At 39.6% G+C, this 27,227-nt stretch overlaps 1 protein-coding gene across 7 annotated transcripts in view; it reads left to right on the plus strand.

Annotated features, from left to right (window-relative positions):
* ccser2a (coiled-coil serine-rich protein 2a) overlaps window positions 1-17,192 on the plus strand; it is a 50,284-nt gene extending 33,092 nt beyond the window's left edge. For 5 of the 7 annotated variants that reach the window (XM_084947919.1, XM_084947921.1, XM_084947922.1 and 2 more), the window contains 2 exons: window positions 921-1,067; window positions 12,081-17,192. In XM_084947919.1, the coding sequence (XP_084804045.1) occupies window positions 921-1,067; window positions 12,081-12,764 (831 nt within the window). In that variant the 3' untranslated portion in view covers window positions 12,765-17,192. Of the gene's footprint in view, window positions 1-920; window positions 1,068-7,136; window positions 7,222-8,725; window positions 8,766-12,080 lie in introns of all 7 variants that reach the window. The other 2 variants (XM_084947924.1, XM_084947925.1) reach the window with 2 other exon arrangements.
* Window positions 17,193-27,227: the final 10,035 nt, after the last annotated feature.

Raw genomic sequence — 27,227 nt, forward strand, 5'->3', positions numbered from 1 at the left:
GCCACATATGAAAAAACGTGATATCAAGCTCAAGTTTTTTTTTTAAAACAAAAATTTAATGTGGTGCACATTATTAGTTGCTCTGACCTTCTGATTCAATAATTGATTGAGTTAATCGTTTGAATTAAAAAGAAGGTTAGGAAAGTGGTTTGTCAGGAAAGGTTTTGACTGATGAAAAAAGGAGGCAATATTGGGTGAACATGCGCTTAAAGTAAATGTCAGTGAGTTTAATTTACTGCAGGATATTTAAATTACTATGTAAAGGTAATTGTAGCCATTTACAACCTGGTCTTGATTTTCCCTAATGTGCATCAATTTTAATCAGAGCAGGGTGATAATTTGCTGGCTCCCAGTTTTCATGCACATTCAAGTTGTCTGGAAAAAAAAGTGGATAGAATTTCATTGCTTTGGACGAGAAATATTCTTTTTTTTAACAATAAATTACATTTATCAATTTAAAAATAAACCCTTGCTGAAAACCCTTTTTTCTGTTCATTCAAGTGATTACATCTGATATATTTAGCTTTTTGTTATGTGTGGCAGCACATCAGTTAGGTTTTTGACTGGTGATGCTAAATGTTTGTGATTCATCCCAGTGGAAAAAAAAACCTTATCTTTTTTTTTCTTAAAGCTTCAATTAACTTTCTAGTGAGATGTTTTCTTTTAAGTTCAACCCAGTTATTATTTAAAGGTTGAAGTGAGCTGAATCCAAGTGCACGGTGGGTGTTGTAGTAAAAGGGGACTTGCTTTCAGTACATTAAGGCCTATTCAGTTTTCTCTCTGAGTACTTTTATTTGACTGCGTATAAAGTGGCAAGCTTTTAAAGAGCGTGAGAGCAGAGGCTTGAAAAGGAGTCACCAGAGTTAAAACCCTTTCTTGTCCTTCCTTCCTTTGCTCCTTTCTTCCCGCCTTTCCCTCAGTCTGCTACAGGCCAGCAGGTCAAGTGTCAGTGCCACCACCAGAGGGCTCCTTCTTCACTAAGACAGAGCGACAGACAGGTGGACAAACGTATGCAGCACCACTATGATAAGGCCACCCAGACGTACTGGAGACCACCAAACCATGCTGTGAGTCTGAAACATCAATTCATCAATTTAAAAAATTTTTTTTTTCTGTGCAGTCGTGACCATCAGACCTCACCTTGGGATACAATGATGAGTGCATACATACAGCATATTGCTGACCTCTATTTGATAAAACATAATTTGACAGTTTATTTAATGCAAAGAATAATGTAAAGGAAAAAAAAATATATAGGTGTTTGTGTGAGGTCGTTCAAATCTTTAGCTTCAGGTAACAATCTAAAAAGCATGAGAACGTTTTTCCAGCTGCTGGCTGGAGGGGTTAAATCACTATACTGTGCTCTCTCTGTGGAGCACAGCTTATTGGGTTGTCAGCAAGCTTGTCACATTGTCCTCCACTCTTAATAGCTAGATGTCACTGAACAGGGACTTGCGACGTTGGTCTTAATGTCGGAGTGATGGAGAAGGAGATTTATTGGAGGAAGGAAGTAGACATAGAGGCGCACAGATAGACAGGTGGCAGATGGATAGATATGTGTTCGCTGTGTTTATCATAGCCAGCACAGCGTGATGTGTGGCAGCCCAGTATTGGTTCAATGGTGGGAGTGCCACAGGCAGTGTGCCTAGTAAACACTCCCTTAATTGACCTGCTCTCAGCTAACAGGGTGTGATGCACAGACACACGCACACACCCACTCACACAAAGAGGCAGATATAAGCACTGTGACACAAAAGGAAATAATTTTAAGATTAATATCTGCTTAACTGTAACACATGGCATGGCCAAACTCATGATTATTAAGAGTGGACAAATGTTTTTAATTTGGCTGATAGCAACTACAGGTGAAGAATAAAGGACAAAACAAGCAAGCTTACCAACTATAGAAGGTCCCTGCTTGCCACAGGAGCTTATGGTTTAACAGTTGCTATGGTAACCATCAAAGAAGGGCTAGCAGAGCTTGATGGGAACAGTCTCCGTGGTGGGAGCGTCTTTCTGTGACCTGTAGTACCTGGTGTGTGTTAATGCTCAAAAACATTAAAAAAACCCAACAAAACTCAAAACAAAACAAAAAAATCAAAACAGATTTCTCTTGTGATTTTTATCTCTGTTGTTTTTGCTTGTTTCATCAGTAATCTGTACTGGCCACCACATTCCACTCTTCCTGCTTTAATCTACATTACTGTGTCATCACCAGAGTGAAGACCATTTCCTACGCTCTTGTTCTGCAGCCTTGTTGAGATAGCAGCATGTTACTTTCCAGAGCTTGCAATTGCTCCTAAAGATTAGCTCTGAGTTTGTTTCATTTTTTTTGAGAAGTAAAAATAAAAGAGAACGCAGAGTAAACAAATACCAGGAAGAAATAGATTTTTTTTCCTTGGTCTTTTTAGTTTGTATCTAAGCTCTCGGTAGCACACTGACAGGTTTAGCACCTTTAGCAAGTCTGGGTTCATTAAGAGTTTTCCTCTTATAGTACTTTGCTTTTCCCACAGTTTTCTATGTGTGTGGTTTTCCTAGACTAGCTATTCTGCCTTTTTTTCCCCTCCTCCCTACTGACAAATTAATCATGTCTGGCTGTCTTTATTTCACTCTCCAATGCTCTTCCTCTAACACATATACACACACAAACACACAAACATGGTGTCATTGTTATTGTTTTTTTCTCTCTTGCTCTCAAAAATGCCCTTTTTTGTTGATTTTTCTTCTCCTCTGACATTTAAAGGGGTGCTGTATCAAAGCACTGGAGTACCTCTTGCCCCGCAATAGTATTTTTGAAAGCTGAACGGCTCGGTCAAGATTAATTTTGATGTCAAAGGCCAGTAGCTATAATCTTTTAAAGCTTTAATGTTGATATATAGTTGCCTTATCTGTAGCCCAAGGGGCAAAATGTGCTCTCTGATTCTGGGAGGTCTAGATGTCCGTGCTTGGACATGGACTGAAAATTCTCTGTGTGCTTTGAACTTAGATTAAGAGTATCACAAAAGAGTGAGCTTGTGTCCTTTGACCCTTGGACATGAGTGTATTTACTTGTTAGTGAGTCGTTTATTATTCATGCAGCATCTTCAGTCATTCCGCTTATATTTTGTCAGTGACCAGAACTTGTGCTATTGCTTTTCAGGCTGCTTTAACCCATCCTCTTCACCTATTTCCCGACTTCTTCGCAGCCTCTGCGAAGGCTGTGGCAACATATTCTCCGCCGGCTCCCACGGCTTCTTATTTAGATCTTCTTGCAATCCAATTTTGAGGCCAAAACTTGCTCAAGAAAAAAGAAAAGATAAGAAAGGCTTACATTATGGAATGTGTATAGTGCTGTCGGTGAACATAATGCCGACAACGATTGTACACGGTTGTCGCAGCATGACGCAAGTGTAGTGTGACAGTAGGAGCTACTTAAATGTTGCCTGTAGAAAAATAATCTTTGTGAATAGCTTCCCAGAGCAATCTCAGCAGGAGAAATGTTTTGTCTGCCTCTTCCTTTTGCAGCAAATAAAACACGAGCAGTGTGATTTGAGTAATTCCAGATGTAGTACAATAGAAAACTACACAGCCTTGTGTTTATATATTTGCATTTTTTTTCTGTCATGTGTATGTGAGAGATGCCCTGTTTGTCTGCGTTTTGTTTGTGTGTGCGTGAGTGGGTTGTGCCACATGTATCTCTTGTACTCAAGTGCGGGCCACACTCAATGTGACTGAACAATGAGTTCAGCCGACTGAGGACTGGGGAGCCGACCTTGTTAATAACTCAGATAAACAAACACGCAGATGAGCCACAGCAGTGAAACAATGACAACACAATAGGCAGTGTTTCATCAGTGGCAGACAGAGAGGATAATTACGGCTATCCTCCCACTCCCTCTTTGCCTCTTAAACATCCTCTTCTTCATCTCTTCTCACACCTCCCTTCGTGTCTCTTTTATCTCTTCCGCTCTTTCTTCTATCTTTCTTATTTGCTTCATTGATTTCTTTCTTTCTTTTGTATTTTTTTGTCTGTCATTCTTTCCTTGACATTACAGCTCTTCTTGACTTCTTACCGCAGCTGTAATTAGATCATTTTGTTGTCACTGAGAGGGAGAGGATGGGGAAGAGGGTTAGTGATTAGTGTTAAGCTGCCAAAGGTGTTCCCCACTCAGATCCGAGTGTTACTTCCCCTTCCTCATTCTCTCAGTTTGCCCCCTCGCATCAGGCACACATTCCACACGCATGTTCATTAATACAAGCTTGTACGACAGAGTCATCTTTGCCAGGTGAGGATTTAATTGCCAAAGTCGGTGAAGTGAAACATTGGGGCTAGGGCAGGACTATTAGTTGTAACCAACTTCGTGAAACTCCGTGTAATGGATTAGGAGACCTGAGCAGAGCAGGGCTGTTTTTAGTGGCTCAGATGTATCCTCTAAATAGTGTTGTTATTTGAAGAAAGGTTGTAGGATCACAAAGAAAAACTTTTATTCGACTTTTAGATTCTTGTCCTACTTTCCCAAGTTTCGCCATCTGCTTTGGGGACTGTGCACACAAGAGGTAGAGTGCATCTCAGTCTGAGAGGGTCTCTTGTGAACATACTACTACCACCAATACTAATATGGCTATTTCCACTGAGAATAGCAATGTTACGCATGCAAACACATTTTTAAAAATTGTTTATTACTGTACACCCCCCTCATTTCTCTGTACTCCCAGAAAAATATCAGTCAGGCTCAATCAAGCTCTTTTGCTAGATTTGAAGGAGGTGAAGCACCTACTACTGTATTTTCAAACTGCCATACCAAAAGAAAAAATATTTTCTCTTTTCAGGCAGAAAGTCTGAATTAGCCTAACCAATATCGTATATTACTGGATTCAGCACAGTGAGACCTTTCCAGCAAATCCTGTTTAGTGATTCTGGGACAATCCTACCTTATACAGTTGAAAAGTATATGAGCACATTCATTGCAGATTCTCATTTGAAATTTTCACCCATTGTACTTCTGTGTTTGTAGAGCTCTATTTCATCAAGAGATCACAATGTTAAGTTTTTTTCCCCTATAGAGGAAGCCTCAGTCCACTCTCACACCCAGTTTGGAATTAATTTGGCCTTCCATTATGAAATTACATGAGTTCAGGTGTAGCATCTCCCATTTGGCTTAACATTTTTGGGGGGATATTACAATATCTGTTAACTTTTGAGAACTTTCATTATTTAAGAAAACAAGTTAAAACATCTAAAAAGCTATTGTTGCAATGATATTGGTATCTTAAAATGCTGTAGTTTATACATGTAGCATACACATACCTCCACCACTAATCTTGTGTTATACCAAAAGTGTGTTATGTATGCATTGCTGAAGCTATTCCACAAGGACTGGTGGTCCATTTAGGGGGAGAGGTCAGCCGCAAGGAGGTTTAGGAAAATAACATTGTTGTTTTTTTTAAAGAAAGAGTTGAGAAGGAAGTGTTGCCAGACTCAGTCTATGTGCTGGTGGGAGAGAAATGATGAAATTGATGGATGGCATATATAAAAAAATAACTTGTATAATTTTCCCAATTTCTGTCTCGCTGCTCTTGTGAAGCTCTGTCAGCCCTTTATTGGAGACCTTTTACAGCTGTGGAAAATGTAAAAAAGGCTAAGCTGCCGAGTTCTATTAAAGCTGCCAGATACTGTCTGAATCATTCAAGAGCCCTCCAACACGCTCTCTTGTTCTTGTCGTCTAAAGTTTCCTCTCCCCAAATGAAGCTTCGACAGAAAGCTTCTGTGAAGACCTCCCACTGAAAAACTTGTTGGTGTTAAAGGAAGGACACGGACAAGCACAGATCAGGGAGGCTTATTGCTCCCCGCTGCAGCAGTCACACTAGGAGGGCTCTGAAATCTGGGATGGACCTGCTGGGAACTTGCATCCTTTCCCTTCATGTCTTCAATATCGCTCTTTCTTTGTTCTTTTTACTTGACAATTTTTGTGCCTCTCCCTTATATCAGAGAAGAAGGAGCCCTCTCTACAACCGAGGAAGAAGTAGTATTTGATATAGCTCGACTCTCTACCCCCTTAACAAAATGGCACAGCTGCCTCTTCACCATGAGTCTCCCACTGAGGGCTGAAAACGTTGAATTGCTTAACCTTAGGAAAAACGCAGTGTATAGAATGAGGCTTGTATTTTCTCAGCCTTGTGCAAAAAATGTTCATATGGCAATGTAATGTGACAGTTGTGCAACAAAGGTGGGCTGAGATACTGTATGTGGCTAATAGTTTTTATGTAAGCAGTATTACAATTTTAGAGTAGGAGGAAAAGAGTGGTTTTCACAGCTGAAAAACAACAAAGATTATTGGAAATCTCTAGGTAGGGGGGTGCTTAAAAGGATAATGAATAATAAAATAACCTCCTGAGTTTCAGTCTGACATTTCTAACTGTCGTGCTGTTTTAACCATTCACATCCCACTATCCAGCTGACGACCTGCTCATCACAAAACATTATAAGGAAAACAAATTATATCCACAAGAGTTGGTAAGCTATTAGATTTCAGCACTGATAAAACTGTTCATTCCTGCACGCTGCCTTAAAAACCAATCATTATTTAACTTAGCGGTCCATCTATCTGGTTGTGATGACCTTTCAGTTGAACTGAACATCGATTCATAAATCATGAATGCCATAAACAGAGCCTTGGATTTAATGTTTTATTCAGTGTAAACATTAGATTAATTTATTTATATTTTATTTAACATTTCAGTATAAACATTGCTTATATTTTTTTTTCCTGTTTTTCAAACAAAAAGGCTCCTCAAGTTCTCAAGATTAGAGTGAATGTTAGTATTAAGGGATTTATTTTGTTTATTCCACTAACACTAAGCCCGAGTTTTCATTGCATCACAATTTTATTATAATGGATTTAACATTGACGTGATGCACCCGCCTCAATGTGCCTTATAAGCGTGTTTGTCTGCGTGTGCACTGTGCACGCATTTGTGTGTGTGTGCGTTTATTTTGTGTGCTTTGTGAAGCGGTCTATCCGTATCCTTAAACAATGTGTATATGCCTGTGAGTTTGCTTTCCTATGTGAGCATGTTTTTGTGCACGCGTGCGTGCGTGTGTGTGTGGACGACCTGGTATGTCATGCCTTTTGTCCTCTGTGTTTTTCTCTGCGTAGGGTGTGCTGCCCACCCCTTTGCTGTCCCCGTGGCAGGCACAGCACCAGGGCTTGACCCGTACCAGCATGCCCCAGCGCAGACAGAGTGAGTCACTAACACCCTTTGCAGCTATTCTCTGTCCTTCTATAACACAGCATATAGGCTCTGTAAAGTTGAACTTCGTCTCAAGTTAAAGCCTTCTAATCTACCGAGTCTTGTTTCCAGTTAGTAGAAGGGATTTTTTCCCCCTCATGATGTTCCAGAGCTGTTTGTGGTCTGTCTGCTTTTAGATTAATATGGGACAAGATTAGAAACAGGACAAATAGCTGTTTCTTGTTTGTTTTACTATACATAGTCTGACTTTTGGTCCTTTACAATTAATCCTCTGGCATCCTCTTCCATTGCTTCCCCTGTATGACTTATTTTCTCCTTTTTTAGTTCTATTCAGTCAGAAATAATATCATTTATTGTCTTTTTTTAAAACCCGTAGACACCTGTATTTTGAGTCCGAGTTCTTGTACTTGTTCTACAGGAATGCTGTAAAAATATGCAGGAAAGAGAAATAAGAAATAACACGCATAACATTGTCTTTGCCTTTGACAGGAAAGTTTGACTATAGAGAAAGAGAAGACTATAGAAACAAGGGCAGGCTGGTCACAACAACCTCACCTATCTCAGTAGCTGTCACATGGCTTTTGTATTATGCACTGCTGACAAGCTAGCAAGTAGAGGAGGCAGATAAAGAGAATGACAATGGGTAAATAGACTTCAGAAAATGCACATATGTGAGTGTGAAGAGCACAAAATGGAAAAAAAAAACAAAGAAAAGAACCCACGCTGTGTTTCTTTGATCTACCTCAGTGGGACTTAGCTTTGTATCAAGAGGGGAAAAAAGTGACACAGGTATATTTTCTGGCATGTTTCAAATTATTACAAAATCACATTTTGACAGCTGTGTCCTTACGCCCCAGCCTTCAGTCAAAGTGCATTTTCTCCAACCAGTAAATTGCGTGGTCTAATTAAACAAAACAGCATCAAACAAAGGCGAAAAGAAAAAAAAAAAGGCTATGCACAGTTGAAGAAAAAAAGTAGGAGGATAGTGGTCATGACTTTTAAACCTACTGGAATATAATTGGTAGGCTGATGTATTTAGATATTACAATGAGACACTGAAACTGGAATGAATAAAAAGTGTATTTTTATTTTACTGGATAAACCACTAATGCTCTGACCCCCCTCAGGGAGCCGTGGCTGTAAACAAAGCAGCAAAGAGTTCCTGCCAATAGTAATGGTCTTAAGAATAGGAAAAAAGAGAAGCGGTGCGAATGAAAGGAGGTCATAGTAAATGAATTAAATTGGTTTGTGGAACTAATGTGTAACCTTCTCTTGGGCTTTGTTCTAATTCTAAATAGCACAATAAATATGTGCTTTAGATGTCGGTAACCCTCTCTTTCTCTTTCTCCCGAATCTCATTTCATCCTGTCTTCTAATCCGTTAACCCCGCTGTCTCTCCTCATCTCTGTACTCTTGTCTGTTAAAAGTCTGAAAATGAATCTCTCACAGTGTTTCTTCTATACCTTTGCCTCCTCACACATAATGCCTATGCAAGGAGTGGAGCACCTAGTGCAGTACTTCACTGACACAGCGTGGTACAGTAATCCTCTCTTTAACATGAAATGGACGTGCTGCCCATCTCCTGCTCGCTGGGCTGTTGTCTTGTGACACATGGCATGACAGAAGCATGTCTTTGTAATTCTGCGTTTGCATGATTAGCGTTTGGGTTTCAGTTTTGACTTCTTTCTATGCCTGCGTTTATTAATGGATTTAAATTTGGGGTCACAGAGTTGTCACAGTTTTTTGAGTCTTCTGTCATATTTTACAAATTTATTACGGCAATATTTTTTTGTGCTTTTGCTTTTATTGTTTGTCTTTTAGTTAATTCCATTCTATAATTTAACTATATAAGAACTATTGTGCATGCTTTGGCTAATCTTTCTGTGTGGTTTGGTTTTTCTATATTTTATTCATTCATTAGGCGCTCACTTAAAGGGAGTAAGATTTTCAAATAGCCTCATGTTATTGGATGTGAGTGTGTATTTACTGCTGTCCTGAGTAATCACAGTCTTTCTAGCTCCCCTATCAAATGCAGCTACGCAACAAGGCAAATCTAAGTACTCACACATACTCTCAATCTTTCCACAGCTCTTATTTCAACACAATCCGCCACCACAAGCGACACATGAAGTCTAATCTTGCTTTAAAATTGAGTGCCACCATATTGACGATCCCATCTGCTTATGTGCAGCAATCACATAGTCTTCCTGCTAAATGGCAATTATTTGCATCCTTTCACTTCACATTCTTGCAGGTTGCTTTTCTTAATAACAAACCATTTCTCGTGACATGTTGAGGGTAGGTGGAGATGATTTTATTGTAGTGGGATGTGAGATCTGCCAGGTGTCACAAATTAACATGATTTTTTTTTTTTTTTTGGTTCCACTGGTGATTTTGTGTAAAAGTGATAGCTATCATTAGTGAGCTGTGATATTTTCTTGGCAGTGCAGTGAACTGCTCAGTGATTGCTGCTAATTATTAGTATCTGTAGCAGATAGCTGCAGATGCAAATAATTACTGACTATGACCCAAATGATACAGGATATCTCTACTAGGGAAAGCTGTAAATATATGGGCTCATTACAAAGCTTGCAGTTAGACGTAGAATATGACTGCAGTTCTTACAAACATTTCAGTCTGTATGAAATGTGAAGCACACTGTCAGAAATAGTACAATGCATGTATTCATCTGGTTTTAGTATGTTTTGCTCTGAATGAGTCAGAGGCACAATGGAAATAAGGTCATGTTAATAATGTCACTCACCTTTTTAGATGATGCTTGATTCATATGATAATTACTTTTGTGACATCACTTCTAATTTGTGGATTATGTCTCACACTCAGTCGTGATATACATGAGATATTGAGATGCTGATGGGTTGACTGGTGGACTAATCGGAGCTTATTGTAAGATGCAAAAGAAGCTGAAATTATTCAGACTTCATAATGACAGACTTTGAATCTCGAAGTATAAAAGCAGCATTTTTTTTTTAAATGAGCAAACTGAAAACGAAAGGTGAAGAAGGGTTTTGTAACAGGCTAGTGGACGTGTTGTGGCAGGGGACCAGGAGATGGAGCTGTGGCCTCAGACATGCTCTCTCACACTTACAATACAAATGACTGATGGTACAAACAGATCCAGTATCCTGACCAGTGCAGCTATATATTCCTGTCCTTTGAGATCCCTTCACTTCTAACTCACAGTGAATATGTTCTGCTGAAACTGAGATCAGGCTTTTTAGAATCTTTTGATGGTTCCAGGTGGATTTGGATCCTACAGGCACTGCTCAAAGAAGAGGAGCCAAAACGCTGGTCTTCTGATTTCTGATTGTAAAAACTGGCAGTACAAACTAAATAGGCTAGAAATGTCTTGAAGCATTTTTATATACGTTTGGTCCTGAACTACTTTGAAAATGTACTTGGATAAGATATCTGCAAGTACAGGAGTAGAATATTGATTTTTTCTTGTTGCATCTGATGCAAGGATCTCAGCTTTTGCTGGACTTCTAATAGATACAGTAACCACTGTCTGGTCCTGTAATCTGCTGCTTATCTGCACAGGGTTACAGGGTGGTTGCTATAAAAAGGTTATCTTATGTCACTGTTCATCTTTGGTAAAAAAAAAAAGGTGTATTTAGTGAAGCAGTCATGCAGAATAATATATAGAATCTGTTTGCGTTTGCTTTCCCCTGGCTACATCTAAACAAATAAAGCAGGTGATGCGTACATCGTTTGTTACATAGATAAATAAAACACTTAAAATACAAGCTAATTGCACACTGGCTCTGTCAGCTTAGACTGTGTATATAAAAGATAGCTCTAGCTTCTGAGTTTGAATACAACACCATATATGGATGTGACTTAAATCTGCATTCTTTCACATGGCCTGCAGAGGGCGATTCCTACGGGTGTAAAAGGGTCTTTGTCTTCCTTGCTGTGTGATGTCAGTAAACTCTTTGCTGATGAGTTTATGTCTGACTGTTGCAATCACTAGTTTCAAGTCTCCTTTAATAGAGCATGTTCGTTTTTTCAAATTATAGTCCCCGTTAGTGTTCAGAAGGGTGATAATGCAGGGTGCGGGCAAGCTTACTTTAAATGTAACGAGCTGGTAGAATGTCAGCGTCCTTCCGTTTGATCCAACCTGCGCTTGTTCTGTGTGGTGTCAAATAGCTACGATGACAAAGACGAAACCGCTCAGCACAAGCCTTCAAAAACAGATCAGTCCAGCTGGTGACGTCCCCGACTATGTCCATCTTTTATATACAGACTATTGCTTTGAAACAATTCGGTGAAGTCAAAGTAAAATAAGTTTACGTTGAGTCTGTGTCAGCAGCTCTTTTGTTTTTGGACGGGATAATTAGCTCCTCTCATCCAGGTGTGCATGGTTTTGTGCTCATAAACTGGATGTCCCCTATTGGAGGGCAACACTATGGTTGGTATGAATTTTGTGTGGTTCAACAGCTCAGCATGTTCTCACGTAGGCAGCGTGTATTGTAGCTCCCAGTTTGAATATTTTGAAGCTCCACTGCAGCAGTGATTGCAAAATAATTCAAAAGCGTCAGTAGATTTCAGACTCGCACAACAAGGTTATTCTCCTCTGCTGAATCAGGGCTGCCTTTGTGCCTTTTCTTCTTTTTCATGTAGGACTAGTTCAGTGGCTGGTAATTGAAACAGGCTGTGATATTGTGAGGGTCGCAATTTTCCATGAGGTTCAAAGATACTTGGGGAGGGTATTTATTTATTTATTTTAAACTGTCTACTTCAGAAACATGTTAATAAAACACTGCCTGTTTATCACACACTTAGTGTTCACTTATTGATACACTGTTCCTTTTTCTTTTACCCCACAGCCTCAAATACTACGGCCTTTCAACCCCTGTCTCAACGAGTACCTCCAACAGGGAAAACTAGTAAAAACAACCCCTACCGTGGGCCGCAGTGACCTCACAAGGAGTAAATCAGAGGAAGCAACCCATTTAGATGCTGACCGTCCTCTTAAAGCAGTTGTGGCAGATGCGTCTGGGCCAACAGGCCCTGACAAGCTGAGTCATCTCCCGAACACCAACCTGCACCGCCTGGGTTCTGGGGCTCCACAGGGGATAACTGCCAGGGACAGTCCAGCATCAGCAGCACAGCATGAGAGGAGAGCTCCCGCTGCGATACTGCAGAACTCTGTCACTGCTAGATCTGCTGGTTCGACTTGCCCCCGCATGCTGCAGCCTCCTCGCTTTCACAAGCGCGTTTCTCTCCCTGCACTCAAGCCAGGGGGCACTGGCGGCTTTGGCTCTCTGAAGCCGGGGTGTTCCTTAGGGCCTCTGGCTAACCAAGCGAAGCAGCTGCCGCCTCCATCTAGAGGCCTTCCCTGCTTTAACACTGGACCCCAGGTGCAAGCTCAAAGTCTGTTTTGTACTTCACTGCTTCAGCCTCGCAGGGATCCAAGTTACACCAGTTCCAGCCTGGAGGAGCACAGCCTAAAGGAGCCTAACCAGGGTACACTGAGTCACTCATGCCTCCCAAAGCCAAAGATTCCCTGAGGACCTGAAATCCGTCCATCATAACCTAAAACTGAAATTACTCTGACATTGATAGTCATCTCCTTCGCCTCCTAGCTCATTACTAATATATATGAGACATTCAAGCACTGCCTGTGTCTGCAACATTGTTTTTGGGACTTCTGTACGGTATTGTTTCTAAATTAACCACTTCAACATGATTAATCAAAATGTATTATGTAGCCGGACCTTATTTTCACTACTGTCCACACTTGTGAGATCGAAGGGTTTTGATGAGGAAGTTAGTGTTACCAGTTTTGTTTTCTTTTATAATACCCACTGGCTAATGTCACATTTTAAAGTCCAAGTTCACTTGTTCCTCACACAACTGTGCCCTTTGACACACAGGTGCATTTGGTTTTAAACATAGTAGTGACATGAGTTTGACCTTCGCTGTGTAATAGACAGCCCGGGGGGAAACCGAGGCAAAAAAGAAAGTGGGAAAGAGGCAAGAAAGTGAATGTGAAATGGGGCCAGAGACAGAAAAAAAGAAATTTGTCAAAGCGCTCTGGAGTTGTCGCTTCTGGAATGAAAATATGTGTGTGTAAACGTGTCTGAGTGTGCGCATATGTATTTTTTTTTTTAAAGATAGAGAGACATAGTGTTGAGAGATGGATTTAAAAAACAGCTCCACGCTGTAGGTGCTCACATCCTTCCAGTTCAGCTCACTACACTTACATCCTGAGTGAACTTTCAAACCGTGCACGTGGTAGCAGAAGGGTTCACAGACCTTTTGTGTCAATGCACTGTGATGGAAATATAGGCACTGAAAAATAACAAAAGGCTGGTGGTGGGGATATAATTAGGAGAAACAGTGTGCAAGTGAGGAATTAGCTTCCATAATGTAGTGGAAAGAAGCAGCATAATAAAGCAGTCACACACTTAAGTGTGCTCAGGGACAGTGGAAGCGCACTCATATCTATATGTGCAAACACAGACAAAATACACTGTTATTCCAGGGTTACTTTGTGCAGTTTTAGATGAAAACGACTGAAGAGTAAAATGAGATATGGTGAGAAGGAAATGGTATGTTTAAAAAAAAGCAAAGTTAATATCTGGATAGTAAAATCGTTGCTACAAGACAAAGAACTTTTAAAACATACTGAAAAAGAGTAAACAAAGGGTGATCTGCCCAATTTAAAGCGTCAACATGTGGTAGAAGAAAATATCGCAAGTCAAACTCAGGTTGAGAATGGTGAATAAAACTGAATAAAACATCCTTTGTGAGTTAATTAAATAACTTAAAATGCACGCTGACTTTCTTGAAACAACTTTTCCTTTAATCGCCCACACGTGGAAACATCAACTAATGGGGATTCATTAGATGTGTGAAGCTGCTGCCTGGAGAAAAAGCGTGCGCGCTGAGCTGCTGTCGTTTTTATTTTTTTCCCTATTCCACCGTCTCTCCTCTCACTCTCTTGCATGTCTCTTTGGGAACATCAAAGGTATTAGCGCGGTATTTTCAGGTGGGGAGCCTTCAGGGCTTTGGTGGTGTTTCTGTGGGAGTTTTGCAGAATTGTGTTTATCGCTGGTTTGCGAAGCCCTTTTGCAGTCAAACGCTCTCGAAATGTCCCTGAACGGAGAGCAGCAGTGTGTTAAAAAGGCCTTCTGACAGCAGCTCTGCTCTCTCCTCTGTCACGCCGCGTGACCGCTTGGTGTACGCCTCTGGCAATGTCCGGTCTACTGCGTCCAATAATGCACCCTACAAAGACAGAGTGAGACAGAGGGGGAGAGAGAGAGACACACACGTGAGTTGTATAGACGCACATGTACAGGAACTTTGACAGAACTCGAAGAGACGTGAAACTCAGAAGAGACGCGGACATCATTTCACACTTTCCAACAGTCGCACAAGTGCACCTACAGGCCAGCACTCTGAGTTCTTTAACAAAGTGCATGAAAGTGTATCTGTGTTGTTTTGGAAGTGCTCACAAAATGAGGTCTCCAAGTAAACACTCATCTGTTTGCCTGCTGTAGCCATAAAAAAGATGCCCATCTCCAGATTACCCTGGGAATGGAGAGAGGCTTGTGTTTGTTTGTGATTGAGGATCCATGTGGCTGATAATACATGTTTACCTGTTGGATGGCTCAACATTGTGCCAAGCCAGCCAAGCAGTCAGCAGTGCTCTGTGAAGCCAAGAAAAGCCCATTTCTTATAATGAAAATGGAAACGCGGACAGGAAGACACACCCAGAGTGTAAGATAGGTGCCCAGCAAGAGACAAAGAAAAGCTGAAAACAATTTATAAAAGTAGTGAAGGTGCTAATGATCAACACAAGCCCTTTCTGGCAGACTTGTCTGTAAAATGTCACGAAGGACAGAATGCATACAATCTTTGTCTGCACTGTGGTCTAGAGAATAGCCCGCCCCCCTCAGCTGTGTCATTCACTGCTAAGTAATGCCAAACAGGAAATCAATGTTGCCTGCTGTGTGTATTTGTATGTGTGTATTTATGTGTGCGTATCTCCAGACACCTCTGGCTGCCAGTGTTTCGCTCTTGGAGGAAAGAGTGTGTGTGTGCGTGTGTGTGAGACGGAGACAGAGAGAGATCCATCAGCCCAGGCCAAACGCAAAGCCATGCCAGGGAAAACAGGGCAGTACCATGCCTCTCTGTGCTGTATTCCCAAGCTCCAAATCAATGTCCTTGTTCGTTTAGCAGTCAAGCAAATCTCTCTTGCCTGCTATGCTTTAACAAAACAGGGCTAAAAACTCTAACAACTTGGATCAGTCCTAATGCAGGAACTTGATTCGCTTTATTTTTCAGAGAGGACGCACAAATTATAAAGCTGTATTGCACAAGAGGGGAAAAAATATATATTTTCTGCATTATTATTCTGAATGAAAGAGGAATGCAACTTTTTGAGTACACATCTGTCAAGCAAAAGGAAAAAAAATGCACATCAACTTATAAACATGACTTTCAAACAGGATGCTAATTCAGTAGAGCAAACACAGAGAAAAAAATGTGTATTTACAGGTCAAGGCTTCATATAAAGGCTTTTTTTTTAAGCTGTGGGGCATTTTAGCACCTTTAGCTAATTGTTTTGATTCATTCACCACATTTTCTATTTATTCATTTCTTTTTAAAGAAATATTTAATAAGACCAATATTCTGTTGAGTTACAAATTCGCTACTTCACCTTAAAGAATAAGATGTTGGCAATTACAACTGTTTTTTTTTTTTTCTGGCTCTCATTGGCCAAAAAGAAAATAACAAAAATAAACGAGAATCTGAAAAGTTAATGCGAGTTTGAAATGATTATCAGGAACAGATGTTCCTTTAGCAACCACTCTCATCTCTGATGACGTTTTTAAAGTAAAAGCTTGAATCTTGAAAGATGTAGGTTAGTGTTTCTTCAGCAGCTGTATGCTGTCATACTTGACTTGTGGTTTTGTGACACGGTGTGATGTGCTGATGTATGTTTTAGAGCAGATTCGCTATTCAAGTGTTACTTGCCAGCTGAATCACCAACTAGAAGTTTACAGTGTAAGCAGATAAAGCGCCACAGTGTAGCAGTTCATATTCCCATAATATCCAAGGTCACGGTATTTATCACTACATATTCTCCTTCATCAGCTGCTCGCAGCTCTTATGCACTGTCTCAAGTATACTGTGCAATACTGTTTGGAGCAAAAAGAAGGCGTGCTAAACTGTACTTGTAGCAATCTTTTTGGGGATAATTTATCTGAATTTAAGGAGCCACACCTCATACACTCCCTATCCAGTTTTCTATGCTCTTGTCACTACAGGCTATTTGTTTTCATCTTCGTGCCCCCACCCTTCAGTTCTTTCATCTCTCATTAGTACATGTGGATCTGCCTGGCCCAGGAGCCTCCGGTACCCCCTCTGAGACTTTTCCCAAATCTCTGCCTCAATTCATGCTTACTCTATCTGCCATTACCTACTAGAAAAATGCTTTCAAATCTAAAGAGGATGTGGTACCAGCTATTGAAATGCAAATTATAAAAAAAAAAATCAAAAAAAAAATCAGACATTTAAAAAATTGTAATTTGAAGCACTTTAAATTACATTAGTTCTTAATGCTGAATGACAATTAAACTGTATTAGGGGCAATACTTGGTTTAGACAAAATCTATTTTGCTTTATTTTACGCTCTCTTCTCTCCCTGTTTGTTTCTGTTTGCAAAGTCATATTTTTCTAGGAAGACTTGTGAGACAGCAATAAAGTTTGAACCAAATAAGCTGAGGAGGGTGTTTTGGCTAATCTTCAGTTTGAGTCCTGTCATGTTTTGGTTCTTTGATATTTGTAATGTGTTTTTCGCATGTCACCAACAAAGCTGCCGATCTCAGTTTAAGATAAAACTGAAGCCTCGTTCTTATTTTGGTCTTCTTGTTTTTCATGTCTGCTGGTTGTTTTACTGTGGAAATAAATTATGCTTAAAAACCAAATGTGCTTTTTAGTAATGCTTTTTAAAATTAATGTTAAATTTGTGAGAATAAAGAAAATAATAATGGGGAAAAAACTCCAAACAATAGATGTAACTTATGTTCATTTTGAGATAGGAATTGTGAGAGGAAGATAGACAAACATAGACTTGGATATTACTTTACAGTATGTTACCACTGAGAAGAAATGCCTCCCTGTCAAATTAAACTAAGTAGCATCTCTATTCATTACAAACCATGCAGCCTCTGGACACCTTGCATATAGTCCACTTAATAATGAGGTTACATGCTTCAGAGATGATGGGTGGGTAACAGACTGCCAAGCGCAAGAAGTAGCGTGACACTGTCATTAACTTGGAAAAGTGGGAGATGGAGTGCAAAAGGTTTTCCCTTGAAAGGAAGCTAAGTGCTTTCATCATAGACTGTCAAATCTGTGCTTAAAACTTTGTTGTCATATTGCATACGGCAGGTTACTCCTCAGAGAACAGAGGTTCAGTGGAGTAATTATACCGAGGGAATTTAAGTGTGAAGGAATGTTTAAAAATACAATCTAATCCCCAAATTCACCCTGACGTTGCTTACGCCGTAGTTAATACACAGATTAACAAAATCAGTGCAGAAGAGGCAGACATGTTCAGTGTGTCTCACTGAACATATCTCCTTGCACGCTCATACAGTAAGTAGAGCACACTAAGTAGAGCAGGTATGCACAGATGTGTTTTATTAAAAATAAAACACATCAGTTTTGTGGACTTAGCAGAAATGATGATGTGAAATCTAAACTTCTAGTCAAAACAGACTACATTTTTTGATCCCTGTACTTCTACTGTCTGAAAATTGTTTGGTCCCTTCCTTTACACTGCACAACCATGACGGCAATGTTTGAGGCTGACAGGTCTATAACATTCTACACGGAGTCTCATGGCAGCAACTCAATGCATTTAGGCATGTAGACATAATCAAGATGACCTGCTGAAGTTCAAACCAGGTATCAGAATGGAGACAAAGGTCATGTAAGTGGCTTTAAATGACCGGCTGTTCTGAATGTTTCAGAAACAGCTGATGCTTCTAGTGTTTACAGAGACTGATCTGAAAAAGAGAAAATATCCCGTAAGCAGGAGTACTGTGGGTGAATGTGCCATGTTGATGTCAGAGGTTAGAGGGCAATTGCTAGACTGCTTCAAGCTGATAGTAAAGCAACTGTAATTCAAATAACCGTTATTACATCCAAGGTGTGCAGAAGAGCATCTCTCAACAGACAGCAGATTGAACCATGAAGCAGATGGCCCACAGCAGCAGAAGACCACACAGAAGACCAAAGAAATAGCGTAGGTGGGGCGGCCAAGAAACTAAAAATGGGTCAAACAAAGTGCGATGCACCAACATCGCTGGGAAGTAGTCAAATATGTTAGATTTGAAGGCAACTTTTCCAACTCTCTTGCTAAGTAAATACAATAAGAATGAAAGGAATCTGTTCTTATGGTCTCATGTGATTCTTTTTTTAGTCTTTATGTACTCCTGTATTCTCTGTTATCTGAGGCGTTTTTCTTTGAATCTCAGTGGAGATTCAAATATAGATCCAAAGATTGGCATACCCTTTTTCAGCTGTAAGTTTAAGCAGTTTTTAGCCAATTACTGCACACACACAGACACACACACTGTCACCTCACACCATATGTTCTCCTGTGCAAAAGTGAAAAAAGTAAATAAACTGATCCCCCTGCTAAATTTGTAAGTTTGCTCACTTTCAAAGAGTTGTTTCATTTTAATAGCGAGAGGGAGAGCCATGCAAATCAATTTAGAACTTTTATGTGTTTTTATGGATTTTTGATTGATAGACTGCCTCTCGATTAAAATGAAACTGCTATAAAAATTAGAGACTTGTTATTTATGTATGACTTACAAATTCAGCAGGAGATTAAATAATTTTTCACTCCACTGTAGCTTTCCATCATATTCACTAAATATTATAAATAATATAATATTCACTAAAATCTAAAATGAAAAGTTCTTGATATTTGGCAACTTGTACATTTCACTGATGGGCATAGCACTTATTTTCAATCTTTTCTAGGGGGTGCCATCATTTTCGTCAAGGCCAACATAAATTAGTTTTTTCTTCTTCTCTTGAATCACAATTCAAAAGCAACATCTGAGATTTTCATTGGTTAATTTTCAGTAAATGTTTATTTATTATTACTTGTCAAGTTTTTCTTTCTTTAATGGAAGGACACAGTATCAACAATTTCTGTAGCTGTCTTCTATTGATCTCATTGCACTGAGCTACCAGGTGCTTCTTGGTCAGTGTGGATGTTGACTTTCTACTACTAGCCTGTGGGTCCTTACTGGATGCATTAATGATCAGCTGACCTAACAAAATAGCCAATGAGTGCATGTATATCTGTTGATCACAGGCAGATAGCACAGTTTTCACCACAGTATCACACTGGACGTTAATGACTCCACAGAAATCATCTGAGCAAAAATGCTCCCCAAGAGCGTGAGAGGATAACCTATATCTAACACCCACCTTCAAATCGGGGATCTATTCAAACGTTTACTTTTTCTTTTAAATAAAGTCAGATCAGCTAAAAATCAGCTAAAAAAAATTAATAAAAGAAAATTGCTCCAGACACATGTTGCTTATATTTATGCATTCCAACAAGCTTGCCTTCCAACATGCAACTTCAGAGACTTTGGAAAGAGATAATGATATTTGCACTGTGCTCTCTGCTGGTTAGACTTTAATCATAGCAGCTGTGGGCTCAAACCGCTCTTCCTGACTTTGCTGCTTAAGATGTCGTCTGCTGAAATCACAGCTTCTCTTCATCACCTGCCTGTTGTGTCTTGATGTGTTGGCTCTGCTGTGTGTTGCGGGTCTGCTGCCTGCTTTGTTGCTCTGCTTGTTGTTGATCTCTAAGCTTCTACTAGGCTATGTTTTGCAACTGGATTAACCCCTATGCAAGGTTTGTGTTGGTTTGTATTTTGAATGAACTCCCTGTACGGGCTGAACTGTGCTATGAATAGACAAGCAGGGTATTCATGATTTACACTTCAGGTGTTTTGGGCTGAATAGATTTTAAGCTGTTTTTACACTTCACTTTCATTGTTGATTATTATTTGAGCCGGGGAGAGGCTGTCTCTTACTCATTGCAATCTCAGCAAAAGATAATTATGGAAATTAGCTTTCCTGATTTTTGCCTTAAACACAGCTGACTAACACGATTGTTTCTTGTGATCTTAGCTTCATGGCAAACTTAACAAACTTTGGTCATCCACAAGTTCCCAGTCCCCTTCATCACTGCATACTTAATATTACCTAAAGAATATTTTTGCACATATTAACTGGGTTTTTTTTGTCCTAGCTTCCTTTTTTTTGAGCTGCTGATTAACATTTAAGGCTGTTGCACTCGTTGCCATCCTTGAGTTCAGTCTGTCTGCTGCACTGTATATTAATTTGCATATCATTGCTTTAAAATGTCATGTTAGTGGCTGCTCAAAGCTCATATTTATCAGTTTAAATTACTAGTCAAGATTTTCTGCTGCACAGCTTACAAGCATTACATGATATTATATATACACCATAACTTTCTGTCTGACGTGCCTTCCAGGATAATGACCTCATAGTGGGTAGTACCTGACCTAAACATAGTCAAGTTAATAAGGACTGTCATGTTTTAGTGGGGGGTAGTGTTTTTGTTATTATGCCCCGGTCTCCATTTTTTGAGCTGTGCTAATTAAAAGAAATGAATTTAAACTCACTTTTTTTTTCCCACAACAATTGGACATAGTTATTGTCACAGGACAGGATCAAGGCAGCAGTGGGAGAGGAGAATGGGAAGGCCTTCAGAGGCAGGGTTTTAAATAGCCTGGGAGAAAGCTGGCCAGGTGTTGTACATTTCGGGCCATCCTCTGAATCTTTACCCAGGAAAAGATGTCTGTGCAAGTGAATGAGGCCATCATTATGCTAAGAAATTAACCCATCAAAGAGAGAGCAAAACTTGAGTGGTCAAGTCAGTACTATCAACGAGGCATGTAGCCCTGTCATTGTGAAGGTCTACAATTAAAAGACCCATTCAAAAATGGCAATGCATAAAGTTTACCAGTTGCAAACCACTACTTACACTCAGGAAAAGAAGGACAATTATCACTTTTCCAGTGCAACTCTATCACTGAGCACAGTAAGCACATGTCTGTGAAGGTTCTCAGTCATCCAGGTCACCATAGTCTAAGGAGCTTGGAAAGAAAAGCATCTGAACTTCTTTAAGTTACTTGAAGATGTTTCACCTCTCATCCGAGAAGCTTCTTCAGTTCTAAGAGCAATTGGTGGAGAGTCCCAAATTTAAGCCCTATGGGAGTTTCCCCAAGAGGGTCAAGGACCCCCTATTGATCCTCTACCTAATCACATGAGCCAAGGTGTGAAAACGGGTGTGGGTCACAATCAGCCAAGGTTTTGGGTGAACCCATTGTGAAACCTAGCCCCACACTATCATGTGATTTACTGCACTCAAATGAATGTGAGTGGGTGTTGACAGTGGGTTTCGTAAGCCACCACCTCTGTTCAAAGATGGTCATTCACAGTGGACATAGATGGCTTCTTTCAGCACATCAGTGCTTACTGATGATGTTACTCCTGACAGAAGCAGCAGGATTAATCCTGAAGTGCACAGGGCTATACTCTCAGATTCAGCCAAATGTTACAAAGCTGATCAGACAACACTTCAAAGTGCAAATGAATAATGACCAAAAGCATAATTCAAAAGCAACCCAACAGTTCCTCAATGCAAGGAAATGGGATATTCTTTAAGTCACCCACCTGATCTCAAACCAACAGAGCATGGTTTCCAGTTACTACATACAAAGCGAATTTAGAGAGAGACATCCACGAACAAGCAGCAACTAGTTGTGACCGCAGTAAAATCTTAGCAGAGCTTCTCAAGGGAGGAAATGTAGTATTTGCTGATGTCTATTTACAGTCATTGGCTGCAAAGGATAAATGTTGAAAACAATCCTTATTTATTATTTAAAATTTGATTGATTTAAAATCCACTGTGGTTGGGTACAGAGCCAAAACGTCACATAATAACAGCTGCTGACATTTAATATTCACATGTAGAAATCGTGTTATTTGAAATCATTTGTTACTAAGCTGAATATTCAGTGAACAAACATGTTTATGCTGCAGCTGTATATTTCGAGGGAGATGCTTTACAGTGTTTGGACTGTTGTTCCTGTTACTGTTCACAGTGTAGTAAGTGGAGCGTAAAAGGTAAACAGGACATTGTTAATGATAATTGTACAGTATGTGATTTGATTCCCTGGTGTGCTCTTGCAGGGTTAATGTAGGGACCAGGCTGAGCTAAATGAGTAGTTTCACAGTGTACTTGATTGCATTGCAGAAGGTTTTTGCTGAGGCTGAAGCTGACAGATGGTATTTTGCATATCAGTCAGTTTTAAAGGGGTTATTGGAATTATATAGCATGCTGTCTGTATATCATGTAATAACGATGGTTTATTTATAAAGCACTTTATCAACATCAGCAACAACAAAGTGCTTTCCAAGGTCACTATAAAGGCAAGAAACATTTCTACAGATATATCATTTATCCATTAAAGTCAATCATGACGACTAGGAGAAAGGAATGTGATAAAAACAGGCCCTGGTTTCCCTGGTTGTTTGCGACTGCCGCAGTCTGTTTCAGACCACTCTTTGTCTGATGAGTAGTGTGTGGGTGGTAGCTATAGTCTGCCTGTAAATTTCACTTCATTTTCAGGTGTGGTCGTTTCAGTAAAATATGATTTTGAGTTTAACATCAACTTGATTGCTTAAAAAACTCAAGTCTGCAACTGCGTCACTGAATTATCTTTGAATAATATGCTCAACACATGGATTTAAAAAAAGCCAAATGTTTGAGCCATCTGATCTTTAAATTGGACCTGCTTTTGTTTTTACTTCTTTCTCCTCACCTACCCTTCTGTCAGCTTCATACAATATCTTGAACCTGCAGTGACAATGCACAAGAGAGTTTCTTAAACACTTAAGCAGTGACAAAGGCGCAGAGGGCATTTTTGTATTTGACTTTTGCTGTGTTTTCAGACTGAGACTTTCTGCCACCAGGGTACCAGGCCACTTCTGTAGAAGGAGAAATGCCAGCCTCGTTCTTTTCCTCCGGCAATACTTTCAAATATTCACCAACGCTACAGGCGAGACGGCTTAACTTGAGTGTAGTGAGAGGGCTTTGTGGGGAACACAACATTTAGGTGTGCACTCTGTGCATGACCATAATTGGATCCCCCGACAGCTGTTTGACTTCTCAACAGGACCCTCTCACTCTGATGCTTTAATTCAACCATAGGCTCTCATTGATATGCATAGCTGTCCTGATCAATTTAAACTATACAGCAGAGATCACCTTTAATAGCCCACAGATCACCCAGCTACCATTTTTAGCCTCCTTGCTGTCAAGGACATTTATTGGCTTTGCAAAATGTGAAATAGGCAAAAAATTATAAAAAAATAAAAACTCACACCCATGTATATGTTTCTGTGATTATTTTTTGGTCCAAATGCAAAGATGTGGCCCTGTAAACATCTTTACATCTTAATTTTGTGTTTCTGAGGTTTTTATCTGTCAATAAAGTGGCTTCACCACCTGAATAATAACTATGAATTTACTTGTTCAAAACCTGGTGATTTTTTGGGTCTCCAAGATATCGTTGTTGCCACTTTTATGTAAAGATACAAGAAGAAAAAAAAAACTGGAACTATTCAGACATGCTAAGTCTATCATTAACTATAAAGCTGGGCTTCTCAGTGCCGCTTTATATACACCGATCAGGCATAACGTTATAACTACTGACAGGCGAAGCAAATAACACTGATTATCTCTTCATCATGTACCTGTTAATGGGTGGGATATATAAGGAAGCAAGTGAACATTTAGTACTCAAAGTTCATGTGTTAGATACAGAAAAAAATGGGCAAATGTAAGGATTTGGAGCATAATGAGTTTGACAAACCAGCTGTGATAGCTGGATGACAAGGTCAGAGGATTTCCAAAACTTCCTTGTCTGTAATTCAATTCAGTTTTATCCATATGGCACCAAACCAAAGCACCAGTTGCCTCAAGGAGCTTTATATTGTAACATAGAGACCCCATACAGTAATACAAAGAAAACAGCGAATGTTAACAATCATATGACCCCCTGTGAGCAAACACTTTGACAACAGTGGGAAGGAAAAACTCCCTTTTAACAGGAAAAACCAGGCTCAGAGAGGTGCAGCCATATGCTACTGAGTACAGTAACCTCAGTGTTATCTGAATTTAGAAGCAGAAAATTCGAGGTCATCCAGGTCTTTAAGACATTCCTGCAGTTTAAAGAATTGGTGTGTTATCTGGCTTCATAGATAAAGATAGAGAGATAAAGTTGGGTGTCATTTGCATAGCAGTGAAAAATGTATGCTATGCCTAAGGGAAACATGTATAATGTAAACAAAATTGGTCCTATCACAGAACCCTGTGGAACTCCATAATTAACGTTGGTGTGTGAAGTGAACTTGCTGTTTACATGAACAAATTGGAGTCTGTTAGATAGATATGATTCAAACCACTGCAGCACAGTACCTTTTAATACCTACAGCATGCTCTAAAACTTGCTCTGAAACTTGACTGAAACTCTTCAAATAAGCCATTCCTCTGCACATCATCTGTTAGCTGTTTGACAAAGAAAGCTTGGAGATTGGCCTATAATTAGTTAAGGCAGCTCGGTCTAGAGATGCCTTTTAAGTAATGGTAAGGCCTGTGGTACATAACTGATTAACAGAGATATGATGATTATATTTAAGTTTGAAGCATTAATTAATGACAGGACTTCTTTGAGCAGTCTTGTGGGAATAATGTCTAAAAGACACATTGATGGTTTGGAGGAAATAATTACTGAAGTTAGCTCAGATCATTTGGAGAAAAAGACTAAATAAATATCAGTATAATGGCACTAAACTAGCAGTATAATGTTACATCTGAGAGATGATAATGAGGAAATAAAAAATTTGAGAAATCAGGCAGAAACTCTGGGTAAGGCCCAGGTGGACAATACCTGACAACAAATAAAACAGTTTCTTCTTCTTCTGATCTGAAAAATCTATCATTCAGTGTCAGGTGCTTCATGTTCTGATGACAGACATATTAAAATAAGCATGCTTTGTGGTGCATTCGTTGTATTTGAATTTTCCATTCAGTGAGGACACAGAGGAGAAAAAAGATGGATGGAAGCCTGCACAAAATGAAATCACACAAAAAAGCCAGGGACACAGTCTAAACCGCCAAAGTTCCTCAGCTTTATAAGTAACAAGCTAATCAAGCCAGTTTTACACAAAAAGAGAAAAATTGTGTTAGAGAAACTCATCTCAAAAGCAGGTGTTTCTATTAAAATCTAAGTGTGAACTTGTCAGCATCTTAAACAGCTCCACACAAAGAAAAAAAACAAAACAAACAAACCCAAAAAACCAACAAAGAAATGTGAGCAAGTGAGGAACGCAAACACTGGTGTGTTGGCCTTGAGTTGAAAGGAGTGCATCAAGATACTAGGAGGATTATACTAAGCCACTGTGGAGTTTGCACTCACCTCAAATGTGGAAACTCCCGGGGTTAAAGCAGAAATATAGCTGCCAAAGAGACCACACTTTCACAATTTATCAACACCAACCTCTGATATGTGAATCCCCCTGCACATTCACATAGATCACATTCAGATGCGTTAAAAATAAAGACAGTCACACAGTAGCACAAGGATGTAAAAATCCTAACAATCGTATTTGCTGTCCCTCTCGTTTTCCTTGATTTTCTTCCTCATGTCGGATCATTTCTATCCAGCCACCATGAAGCAGATTTAGGAGATTAAAGAGCAAAGAGCAGCAGCAGGTGGTTTTATGAGTTCTTTTAGGCTATTAGTAAGCATAATAGGTCCCCTGTGACCTTTTTTGCTTATTTTCTGTCATTTTTCTGTCCTTCTGTCACCCAGTGAACCAAGATTTTTTATAGAACCAAGATTTCTCGAAGTTAAATAAGTTAATCTACATTTCAGGGTAATATTGTCTTACATCACTGTGCCCACTGTTCCTTTCCACATCCTGCCAGTTTGTCTTTGCCTTCTCTTCAGTGTTCATCTGAAATCTGAACATGGACGGCAGTGATGACAGTATTGTGCTGGCTTATAAATCGTTGGCCTATGACATCCAGCAGCTCTCACTCTAAAGTTTTAAACCTACTTTTGAGAACTTTTAGTCTTTATTTGAAGGACAATGTAAGTAAACTCACCCACGCAGCCGCCCACAGATGGTTGAGTGCTCACAAACTTAGACTACATGCAGGAACTAACAACATGGAGACAAGAGCACAAATACATCCAGTATGAGCACATCTAAGAGGAGCTAAAAAAGCTGCTTAGCATAACTGAGCTAAAGAACGTACTGATATGAAAATACTACTGTAGAAGTCTCGAGTATAAGCAGCACGGGGAAAAAGTAATTAAATGAGTCATCAATCCTTTGCATACTTTAACACAGCATAACATTGTTTGCCTGAATGATATGAGCTCATTTTAGAGAGACTCGGATCCTTCATTATATCATAGGTTTTCAGTCCTTTCTGAATGCAGTGCACAGCCGGCTAGATTCCCAGCGTTAAGTGCCCAAAGCCTTGAATAATTAGTTTAAGGAGAAATGAGTGCATTGCTGTTTTAGGACTTTATACTTTTTTATTTGTAGGGTGAGTAATATTTATTTATTGGATAGTCTTTCAGAGATTTTGACATATAGTGACATGTTGATGAGTCACTTTTAAGAAGATGCAGCCTGTCTGTGCAGGTGACAGGTTACTGAATAAAAATAAATAAATCAGGATGTAAATTCAGTTTACCTGAATCTATTTTGGTTGCAGCAGGACTCGAGACGTTAGTGTTCTTCACTGTGGAATTAATGCCTCTGCACTTTTATGACTAAATTTACATTTCTGTTAATATAATAAACTCCATCCTCAG

The sequence above is a fragment of the Perissodus microlepis genome, chromosome 13 (genome assembly GCF_051167445.1).
Source record: "Perissodus microlepis isolate ML-2025 ecotype Zambia chromosome 13, ASM5116744v1, whole genome shotgun sequence".
NCBI classification, from domain to species: Eukaryota; Metazoa; Chordata; class Actinopteri; order Cichliformes; family Cichlidae; genus Perissodus; species Perissodus microlepis.